Source organism: Vulpes vulpes, chromosome 3 (assembly GCF_048418805.1).
Source record: "Vulpes vulpes isolate BD-2025 chromosome 3, VulVul3, whole genome shotgun sequence".
Lineage (NCBI taxonomy): Eukaryota > Metazoa > Chordata > Mammalia > Carnivora > Canidae > Vulpes > Vulpes vulpes.
The window spans coordinates 56,897,836-56,909,580 of NC_132782.1; the positions used below are offsets into that span (position 1 = coordinate 56,897,836).

An 11,745-nucleotide genomic window follows, 5' to 3' on the forward strand; every position below is an offset into this window, starting at 1 on the left:
TATTCTGCAGTTACTTTTATGCCATTTACTTTTGAAATTTTAACTGTAATGTGAAAGAAGGATCTAACAATTTTTCTCCAAATAGTCAACTGTTCTAATACCATTTATTTAATGACCCTTATATCTTTCAGTCTCTTCTGTACTCTTGTTTTTCATCATTTTGTCTCATCTTATGTCAGTACCACAGTGCTTTTATTACCATAGCTTTCTATTTCAATATTTGCTAGGAAAAGCCTCATTCATTCTTTTTGAAAAGTTTCTTAGAAATTTTTCCAAATTTACTCTTCCAAATGAAATTTAGAATAACCTCTTCAAGCTCCTTGAAAAGTCCTGAAGGCACTGAATGTATTGATTGACTTAGGGAAGGTTGACATCTTTGCAATAACATGTTGTCTCATCTATGCACATGATACGTGTCCCACTTAATCAGGTCTTCCTTTACATCTTGAAGTAAAAATCATAGATTTTTTTCTTTTTAATAGAGTGTGCATATATTTCTTTGAAAGCACATAGTTGGGATGCCTGCATGGCTCCGCGGTTAAGTGTCTGCCTTCGGCTCAGGGTGTGATCCTGGGGTCCCGGGATCGAGTCCCACATCAGGCTCCCTGCATGGAGCCTGCTTCTCCCTCTGCCTGTGTCTCTGCCTCTCTCTCTCTCTCTCTCTCTCTCTCTCTCTCTCTTGCTCTGTGTCTCTCATGAGTAAATAAATAAAATCTTTAAAAAAAGAAAGCACATAGTTATTTTATAACTTTTTAAAAAGATTTTATTTATTTATATTAGAGAGAGAGCAAGCACACATGAGTGGGGGTAGGGGCAGAGGGAGATTCTCAAGCAGATTCCCCCTTGTGCGTGAAACCCAAACACGGGACTCTATCTCATAAGCCTGAGACCATGACCTGAGCCAAAACCAAGAGTCAGACACTTACTTAACCGACTGAGTCACCCAGGCGCCCCTATTTTATAATTTTTAACACTGGGATCCCTGGGTGGCACAGAGGTTTGGCGCCTGCCTTTGGCCCAGGGCGCGATCCTGGAGACCCGGGATCGAGTCCCACGTCGGGCTCCTGGTGCATGGAGCCTGCTTCTCCCTCTGCCTGTGTCTCTGCCTCTCTCTCTGTGTGTGTGACTATCATAAATAAATAAAAATTAAAAAAAATATATATATATATATAATTTTTGACACTACCTAAATGGGATCAATATCACACACGGTATTTTGAATAGAGGCCTCTAAAAGTTATACATCTCAAGGAAAAATGTTTAAACTATATGAACAAACATTTCATGGAAGAGGAAGAAGCTTAGTCTCCCTAGCAACCAGGAAAAACCAAACTATGACATTATTTTTCTCCATCAGCTTATAAAACAAAACGAAAAATGCTCTTAATATATGCTGTGGGTGGGGTAGAGGAAGATCAACCAGGACAGCTATGGAAGGCTCTTTGGCAACACCTATAAAAATTCAACGTGGGCAGGCTCTTGACAGAAATCTCAATTCTGAGCTTTATCCTAGAGAAACACTTACCCAGGACACAGAGCATCATCAGTGATACATATTGCCCCACTCATGCACGTTTATAAGTCTGAAAAGTGCATCTTTTACTTTAAGTAGTTGGTGGGGGATCCCTGGGTGGCGCAGCAGTTTGGCGCCTGCCTTTGGCCCAAGGCGTGATCCTGGAGACCCGGGATCAATCCCACATCGGGCTCCCGGTGCATGGAGCCTGCTTCTCCCTCTGCCTGTGTCTCTGCCTCCCTCTCTCTCTCTCTCTCTCTGTGACTATCATAAATAAATTTAGAAAAAAAAAATAAGTAGTTGGTGGTACTCTGTGCTGATGGGAAATGGAAACACAAAGCTGTAAAAATATTTTATTAAAGTCACCAAAAAAGGTCAGTTCTCCTTTGTGTTGGTCTCTTTCCCTAACTGGATTATGTATTTTCTGTTTATTAAGAGAGTGATTTTGAAAAAAAATATTTACCAGCTCATTCTCAAATTATCTATTGTGAGCATCTCATTCTTTTATAATAAAAATTATTTAACAATAGGACAAATCCCACTTACGTTTTTGTATAGATTGGAGATTTGAACTGAGACAATTCTGTAAGATTTCTTGGTGATTTTTCCAGGTTTGTATTTATCTAAAGAAATAAGCAAACAGAACTTAAGATGCCTTCTTATTTGGCTGCTGGTCAAGGCCCTACTATCCCCACCACAGTAGTCCAACCTCACCTGTCCTGCCCTTATTCCCGTCCCTAGGCTGCACAGATACCAAGTCCAGGCTCCTGTTGTCCCCTACCCACCCATGTGGACTTGGGTGCCACTTCCGTGAAGACATCTCTGGACCCAACTCATTTAGCCACCTCTTCTCTGAACTCAGAGCACAGAGGTGACACATGACACGGTCTGGTACATGATTCGCTCCAGCCTCACACTGGCTCTCTCTCTGTTCCCCTGTATTGGCTCTGTCTCCCCAACCAGACCACTCATGCCTTCATGATTTCTTTTGTTTAGAGGGAGCTGGCCTGGGGATATAGCACTTAAGGACTATGGGAAATTATGGGAGAAGCTCTATTTCTGACATACCTGGTGGTTTCTTAAATGTTCTGTATCTCTTCTAGGTGGCAAAGAAACACAGCACGATGTTTGGAAATATAATTCTTCAATCAACAAATGGATTCAAATTGAGTATTTGAACATTGGCCGCTGGAGGCATAAGATGGTGGTGTTAGGTGGCAAGGTCTACGTGATTGGAGGTTTTGATGGCTTGCAGAGGATCAACAATGTGGAGACCTATGATCCCTTCCATAACTGTTGGTCAGAGGTATAGGAGATTTATATTTCTATGAGTAACTTTGTATTAATACTTCAAAGCTTTAAAAAAAAGTATATGACAATATAGGTATATGGCTTTCTCATCTCTGTGCTCCCACTGAGAACATTATTGGTGGCTCTGAGCTTCCCTCCTAAAAGGAGCCATTGCTATGTCATTGCTGATCAGGTCATAGAAACAGCTTCGTTCGAGGTGGGGAAGCTCTTGTAGACACCTGTCTATCCAGCCAAAAGCCCCAGATTTAGAGGGGGGCTTGGTCCTAACCACAGTCTGCATGTCTTAGTTCAGAGTCTCTGTCTTCTCAGATGCCATCTGCCCTGTTGTCACCACAGTGGGCATACAGGGATCCCTTTACTACACTGTTTACTGAGTCAGAGTCATATGGTAGTGTTTAGAGGTCAGCCCTTATTTATTTGCCTATTGATGATAAACCATCTATATGCTGCTTGCATATATATGTTGTTTAGCAATTCAACCTCAGCTGTATATCATTGCCAATCAGTGGGCATAAAGTTTCAATTATCCAAGGTGAATAAGCTCTGGAGATCTGCCTACAGATAACAATACTACATTTTATGCTTAAAAATTTATTTAGAGAAATCCTTCTGTAGTGTATAAGTGTGATAGTAGAGTGTTCACACCATTGTGTGATATATGCCTCCCTCAAACCTTGTTAAGATCTTGGCACATTACCCAACTGACATGGAAAAATAATTTTCTAAGAGAGTAGATCTCATATTGACCTTGTAATAGTAGTAGTAGTAGTAGTAGTAGTAATAATAATAATAATAATAATAATAATAATAATAATAAGTAAAGTGATCTCACTTCCTATATTTCCAGGTTATTCCCAATTTCAGATTTTCTTCTTTCTTCTCCTTCTTTTTTTCTTTTTTGATTTTCTTCTTATCATATGTCAGAATATGTTCCACTTTGGGGAGTGTAAAACATGGTCATCAGAGACACAAGCAAAGGTAGCCAGGTCATCATGTCATCTAGCCAAGATCTGTCAACCTAAGAGAACAGAAGTATTATGTAATGGAACTTCTAGAGGATTGAGAGGACTAATGCCTGTGGGTCCTGTATAGCCCTTAATATTTATGGCAGTATATCTCAGATCTTGTCAACTTGTCAAGTCCCATTACAGAGTTGCTCTATGACTCAAGAGGGCCATATCAATGGAAAAGAGGCTCTTGGAAGTCCGCTTGAGTGCCAGAGGGTTCACAGGGTGGAAGCACAAGTCTGGCTTAATACCTGAATCTTCATGCTGCCCCAGTCTGGGAGTCCACATACCTATGGCCACCTGAAACCCTTATACCAGCTTTTCTTCATAGACATAAGCAATAAGGACAATGCCTAGCACCTAGTAGGCACTCAGTAAATATTTTTTGAATGAAAGAACACATGAATGAATATAAAGATGCATGTCTGTGAAAGCATTTTCCTCCAACATTGGCTGGTTTCATCTGTAGAAACAATTATTCCGGGATCCCTGGGTGGCGCAGCGGTTTGGCGCCTGTCTTTGGCCCAGGGCGCGATCCTGGAGACCCGGGATCGAATCCCACGTCGGGCGCCCGGTGCATGGAGCCTGCTTCTCCCTCTGCCTGTGTCTCTGCCTCTCTCTCTCTCTCTCTGTGACTATCATAAATAAATAAAATTAAAAAAAAAAAAAAAGAAACAATTATTCCTATAAACACTTTTCCTCTCCTGATTAGCTGGACTGTAGAAGACAGAGGCTGGAAACGTCCATCACTCAGCCTGTTCTAGTCTGTGTCCTGAGCCCACAGGGAGGGTGGGAAATGTGTGTTTTGACCTCTCCACAGGCTTGTAACTTCAGTCAGAGGATGCCCAGGTTTATGTCCTCTAGCTCCTGGCCTGTGTCCTGTAAGCTACAGTAGCAATCAGCAATTTGTGACTGACAACTTCTCCTGGTGCCCTGTGCCTCTGCAGGCAGCACCCCTTCTTGTCCACGTCAGTTCCTTCGCAGCCACCAGCCATAAGAAGAAGCTCTATGTGATTGGGGGCGGGCCCAATGGGAAACTGGCCACAGACAAGACTCAGTGTTATGACCCTTCAACCAATAAATGGAATTTAAAGTCATCCATGCCGGTGGAGGCTAAATGCATCAATGCAGTCAGTTTCCGGGATCGCATCTATGTTGTTGGTAAGTGAATGAATGGCATCTTATTTAGCTGAGGTTCCTCACCCATGCAGCCATGCAGGTAGATCAGATAAGGTCCTCCTGGGAACTCACAGATTCTGGGTGATTTGGGTGAAGTTGAAAAGGAAGAGGAGATGGGATTTGTCCAGGCCTTGGTGGAATTTACCGTGGCAGTCCTGGATGCAGAAGCAGCCCACTTTCAGGGGACATGACACTGGGGCCCAGTGGAGGAGCCAGAGGTTGCTGCAGGAAAAAAAGTGTATTGTAAACTTTAGAAATGTACAGAAATTGAAATGTGCACAGTTTATCAAGTGACCGATAAATGATAACTATCATTATTCCTTATTTTGTGTTCATGAGAATTTTACTCCTTCCACTTGATTTGAGGGCTCTAAAAAGTTGCATTTAGCCAAAAAGAAAGGCTGGCTGGCCAGACCACAGTTGGCATGTAAATGTTAAGGATGATCTCAATCCTGACTATTCATGAGAATCACTTAGGGAGCTTTTTACAGAAATGCACATAGATGGGGTTTACCCCAGACCAATGACATCACCAGGAGACGGGATGCTGACCAACAGTGCAAGTTGTTTCTAATGTGCAGGTGGTTTTCCTGTGCAGCCACAATTGAGAGTCACTGATTTTAGGAGATGCCAAAAATACGTAATTTCAGCAAATAAGAGCTAATTGGAGAAGGCTTCCCAGAGGCAAAATACAGGGACGGATTAAGGGAGCCCTTGCTTCAGGTTCCCTGATTCTTTATGGTCAGCCTCATGACTTCAAAGCTCATCTTCAGGTAGTAATTTGGACTGGTGCCCCAGGGCATGCTCAGTCTACAAAAGATGCCACCACTTCTAGTCACTGCCATGTGTTGATAGTTTCTATGCACCAGACCTTCTGCAGGGGCCATATGCACATGGTCCCTTTTGATGTCTCAAAACCACCACAGTATCAGTGCTTATGGTTACAATAAAAAAAGTGGTAGAGCTGAGATTACAAACTGAATGCACCTGATGCACCAGATGGTATTTCTTCTAGGGAGCCATCTTAGGGTACATTTTGGCACCATGTGAAGCTAATTGTCCATTTAGAACCTAATGCCTGGCCACAAAGTTTAAAGGGCTCTGAATTGTTTTCAGCATAAGACTGGTGGAATCCATTCGAGCTTTCTGGAGAGCCATGAATCTACTCTTTCTATTGGCAAGATGGTAGATTTGACCTAACAGAAGTAGGATTTTTGTGGTTAAAGGGGAAGAAAACCAGAAAAACAGTGAATGCCCACTGTGTTTCCCTTCTTCTTCAGGAGGGGCCATGAGAGCACTATACGCCTACAGCCCTCTGGAGGACAGCTGGTGCCTGGTGACCCAGCTCAGCCATGAGAGGGCCAGCTGTGGCATCGCGCCCTGCAACAATCGGCTCTACATCACTGGGGGGCGGGACGAGAAGAACGAGGTCATCGCCACCGTGCTATGTTGGGACCCCGAGGCCCAGAAACTGACGGAGGAGTGTGTTCTGCCCCGGGGGGTGTCACACCATGGCAGTGTCACCATCAGGAAATCTTACACCCATATCCGGAGGATCGTGCCTGGAGCAGTGTCGGTGTGACTGTGGGAGGGCGCAGGACGGGAGCCCCTGGTGCTCTGGACTGGGTGCCAGGAGACCTCCCTCCTCACCTGTTGCCCAGGTTCATCCCACTAAAGACAGCAGGCTGGGCTTGAGCTACAGGCCGTTCACGTGGGCTCCCTGCAGCTCCCCGTGGGGGTTCCTTGGAAGTCACAGCTTTGGGATACTTGAGACCAGCCAGGAATGTTTGCATGACCTACCTCAGGAGGAAAGAAGAATATTTAACATTCAGGACACACCTGTTCTGTGCCAGGTTCTGTGCCAGGCACTTCTGTATATCAGTTCATTTAACCATTGTAACAACGTGGTGACCAGATATTATAATGTCTGTGTTATAGGTGAGGAAACTGAGCTTTAGAAAGACTTAGTGCTTTGCCCCTGGTCACTCAGTTCGTAAGTAGCTAAGCCAGGAGTGTAAACTGAGGTCTTTGCATTGCAAGTCAGTCCTGTTCTGTCATGCTGTCTATCTCCAAGTAGGAAACAAACAAAAACTGGCTCATTTTTTTGTTCTGACAAGTTTGCTAAAGGATTCACTCAGCAAGGCGGGGAAATAAAGTTCTTTTTTTTTTTCTTTTTTCCTTACATTTAAACCATATGGAATCCCTAGTGTTAGAGCCTTTGGCTCCTTGTCAAGAGTGTCTCATATATTGTTCCATCTGACAGGACTGGGAAATGGGTCTGGGAGGACCTATGTGCTTTGAAAGAGATAAAAGGCGTTCCCCCATCAAAACCTCTATTTCTTATGATCACGGAGGTACATTTCAGACTAGAACTGTCATTGTCAGATGAAATTGTACTTTCAGCACAAACCAGTGCACTGGCCTTTTCATGGCCAACACCTGTATTGCAATATAGAAAGGGTTTTCCAGAGACTCAGGATGATTGAGATATATATCAATAAATAAATGTAAACATCCCTCCACTGCTGGCCACTGCAGGAATGACGGACTCTTCTTGACTGTATACTTACTACTTTTTTAGACTGTGATTTGAGTCTGTGTCCCTGAGACCCCACCTCCCTGGAACCTTAGTTTTCAGGATCTTTTTAAGCCCTTCTTTTGGTTTTTGGATCAGCCTGGCACTGTTTTGACTCAAAGAATAGGGTCTGTCCTTCACTCTAAGAGGTAGAGCTCTTAAATGAGCTCATTGGAAATTCATTCTAATCCCCAAATTGGGGAAACAGATTAAGAGATCCTGTTTCATATGCTGTACTTAAAAAGCAACAACAATGGTAACAACATAGTAACTGCATTACTCAGTGTTTTATTTTCATCATATGATTTCAAATCTCTTTACAGAGTTTTATTTCAGGTTAGATGTGGCAGATTGTGCTTGTATTCTGAGTAGTTTGGGAAGTTAGAGGTATTAGAGTTGATAGTGAGTTGAATTTTCATAGAAACGTTATGATTAGAAGAAACTAAAGTTCAAAGTTGATTTTTTAAAAAAGACTTGGAACATTACAAATGAGATTTATATGTACACGTAGGTCATTGAGGATAAATATAAACACATCAGTCTGTGAAAAGCTCCATGCCTGAGGGTCGGGTTAGGTTGAGCTCCCTGCTCTGAAGAGTAGGATGGGAAAATATGAACATATTTGTGGAAATTTAGAACACATTACAGTAAGTAGTGTACTCATGAGCACTAATAACCTTAATGAAGCTTTCAACTGAAACCATTTAATCTAGTTCCATTTAGCAAACATTCAAGGAGTTCTGTTTGTCAAGCTTTGGGAACACCCATGAGAAACACCCCCCCTCCCAACACTCAATAAACTGGTAAACAAGCCTCTAGTCAACATTTTAATTTTTCTTTTCATCAAGTTAGAGAAAAAATGAAATATATGTGAAGTTATGAGATTACATCCATGTCTTTATTGCCCTTCTAATGGTCATCTTGGAAAGCTGTGCTCTTGGGTCAATGATGTGGCCATTGCTTACATACTTGACTTTCTTTGAGATCACCTTCAGAAACCACATATGAGCTATAGGAGGAAACATTTACAAAGACAACTTCAGGGAAGAACTTCCAAAAAGATAACAAATGACAAAATCAATGACATGTGTAGAGAGCTTCCCTTGGAAAAAGAATGTTCCTTGTCATGGCAGTCCTTTGATAAGAGCAATCAGCAAATTTTGTACCCTCAGTGGACCAGCCCTACTCTGGGAAAATGAGGATTTAAGATCTCTGTGTTATAAATCTGGTTGTAACTGCAGGACCCAAGTTTCAGGACTAGTTCAGAATATCTAAATGAAGGCAAGAGAAGGATTCTATGTGATTTTTATTTCACCAGATAGGCAGGTAAATTGTAGAATCCCAGATGCCTGGCCCTCAAGAAATAGAAATTCTCAATAATGGCATGGGTTGGCAAACAGTTTACACCTGTTAAAACACAGAGTTCTGCACTTAAAGCTGCCAGTCACCAGCTTTGAGGGAAAGAAAACAGTCCAAGTAATTTGGGGGAACATTATAAGCATTTCAGGATTTAAGCTTCTAGGCACTAGCCAGGGAGGGAAGCTCTTAAAATCTAGTTTCCATTAATAGATAAATAATCAAAATTTTAGTTTGTGTAGCTGTCATAACCAATACCACCTGCAGGGGGATGAGGCAGATAGGTGCAGGAGCAACCAGAGGCAAAGGGCCCTGGGCTGAGAGTGGGGTATGTGAGACATCCTGGCACCACAGACTGGATTTTGAAGCAGGTCCTGTGAATGAACAGAGTGCCCCGGGCTGGGAGGAAGAGGATGAAATAGGAGGAGGAAGAGGAGGTCAGGTTTAAGGATCCAGATCTAGAAAATGATATCATGGTCCCTTGAGTTTGTGAGCATGACTCCATTCTCAAGAAGGAAAGGGAGATAAGGAACAGGTGCTTCAGGCAGGTGGGTTCCAGGAGAATATAGGCACAAGTTAGAACAAGAGGGGCCACCAGACCCACTTATTGGGGGGCCTCTGAGCTACTTGGCTGAGTCTCCTATTTTACTGGACCTAAAGAGAATGAGGCCCACAGGCTCTGATGGCGTGGAAACTAGGAGGAGAGGCTAAGGTACCCCAGTTGCCAAAGCTGGTCTGAAATGGGCAGGGAGCTAAGCTCACCTGAACATCAATAGATAATGTTCTCTTCTTAGCCTTCACCACAGTCTGCAATCTGTGGCTTCAGGAAACACACACACACACACACACTTGCATACTGCCCTTGAACTCAAACTATGCCCTCAGGGAAATACAAATATCATTTTCTTATAGCTGTGAAAGTATAGGTTTGCTGTTTATAAAAGCACTTGAGGTACTGTTATTTACATATCCTACTTGATTTTGAATAAGTACTCAGAATTTTTCAAGTGTGTATCTTATATAAGGTCCTAACTTGGGGTTGCAAAATCACTTTTCCCTTAATATCTGATTTGAGTATTGTATTAGATCTCATAGTCTGAAGAGTCAACCTTCATGGAAATCCACAAATATCTCAAATATGGCTCTTGCAAAACCATCTTGACAGGCCGAATTTTCATATTTATAGGTAAAATAGTCAACGCTCAGTTGACCAAATCCTTTAAGCATTTTGGTTACATGGATTTGTATTTTTTTAAACTATCAAACTAAAGATATTGTTTAACGTAAATATGCAAATAAAGTTTGTATTTATTCTATAACGTGTGGAACAGGTAAGAATATGTTGTACACCATCCCTAGGTAAGTTTTTGTTTGTTTGTTTGTTTGCTTGTTTTAGTTGATAGAGTAAGTAGTATCTGAGTAGAAATAAATTTAGGAGGTGGAAACTTAAAACATTTCAGTTGGTTCAAGAGGGTTTCAATAAAATTGTAGGATAGAATTCCCTGAGGTGGTCTACAGAATGGCAAGAGGTAGATAGCTTCTCCCTTTCTGGAGTCTCCTTGCCTCTTAGAGCATGCTGGTACCAACCCACCTACAAACCATGACTCTCATCCTCCCTGCCTTACCCCTTCTTACAGGAGGACCCCTTCCAGGTTTCTGATATCTGGTCTGACTCTTAACCCTTCCTTCACCGACATCACTGTCGACTTCACTCTGAAGCCTTAACCGACTTGGTTTCTCAGATCAGGACATGTGGAACTTGGCACGTGAGACAGAGAGCTGGAGTTCTTGGCCCCTGGAAGACTTATCATCAACATAGTTTGTTTTGGATTACACTGCAAAGATCCTACACCACTGAAAAGGAAAACCTGAGGTTTTAGAGAAGTGTAGGGTCACATGATAACTTTAGACCATTCATCCTGGCCTTGCTGGAAGTAGAGGTTCTGGCTCCTCTGCTCCAGGGACTCTAGGTGGGAAACCTTGGGAAGCAGAGCCCCATCTCACTGGTGGGAAGTGTTCTGGAGTTAATCCTGGGCAATAGATGCGACAGCCAGTGCACTGGCTGTGAGTCAAAATGGGGCTTTGACCTTAAATTCACTGCCGACCCCTTCAGTTTCCCCACTAAGTGGTAATCTGATGCCTGCGCTGCTTGGCCAAGGCCTGGCATCCGCCTAGCTTTCCTTGGCTCCTCTCCCCGCTCTTGGTGCTCTCTACTGTTGTGTGCCATTTTCTGGACCTTTTCTCTGGAAATGTGGCCTTTAGATAGGATCTCAGTCCTCCCCTACCTCCTGTGGGCTCTTGCCATATTTTTTGTTCTTTTTTTTTTTTTAACATTTTATTTATTTATTTATTTATTTATTTATTTATTTATTTATTTATTTAAGAGAGACCACCAGAGGTAGGAAGAGCAGAGGGAAGTGAGGATGGAAAGAATCTCAAGCAGACTCCCTGCTGAGTGCAGAGCCTAGTGTGGGTGCAGTGGCATGACCCTCCAATTATGACCTGAGCCGAAACCAAAAGTTGGACTCTTAACCAACTGAGTCACTCACACACCCCTTGTTTTCTATTCTTGTATGCTGCCATAATTCAAGACCCTTGGTGCTGGGGGCAAATTTGGGTCAGGTCCCCCCTACTCCCAAACTGCCCAGGATCAGCCTGCCTAATTACCAATCATTCTGGTTTCACTTCCATGTTTGTTCTAACTCCTAGGGATTTCCATTTTCTTGCGTGCTCAGATAACTCCTTTATTATTGATTCCTGCATGGCAGGCTACCTGGACACCCATGCCTGCCCCATCTCTGGTC

At 42.8% G+C, this 11,745-nt stretch overlaps 1 protein-coding gene and 1 non-coding gene across 4 annotated transcripts in view; both read left to right on the top strand.

The window, feature by feature from the left end:
* The window catches only part of KLHL6 (kelch like family member 6), a 109,826-nt gene extending 99,569 nt beyond the window's left edge, over positions 1-10,257 (top strand). For all 3 annotated transcript variants that reach the window (XM_072752584.1, XM_072752585.1, XM_026007240.2), the window contains 3 exons: positions 2,617-2,819; positions 4,779-4,992; positions 6,291-10,257. In XM_072752584.1, coding sequence (XP_072608685.1) covers positions 2,617-2,819; positions 4,779-4,992; positions 6,291-6,592 — 719 coding nt within the window. In that variant the 3' untranslated portion in view covers positions 6,593-10,257. The remainder of the gene's footprint in view (positions 1-2,616; positions 2,820-4,778; positions 4,993-6,290) is intronic.
* LOC112926323 (small nucleolar RNA U13) lies at positions 3,428-3,531 on the top strand. The gene has a single exon (XR_003236312.1). It is a non-coding gene; the product is annotated as a small nucleolar RNA U13 (small nucleolar RNA).
* Positions 10,258-11,745: the final 1,488 nt, after the last annotated feature.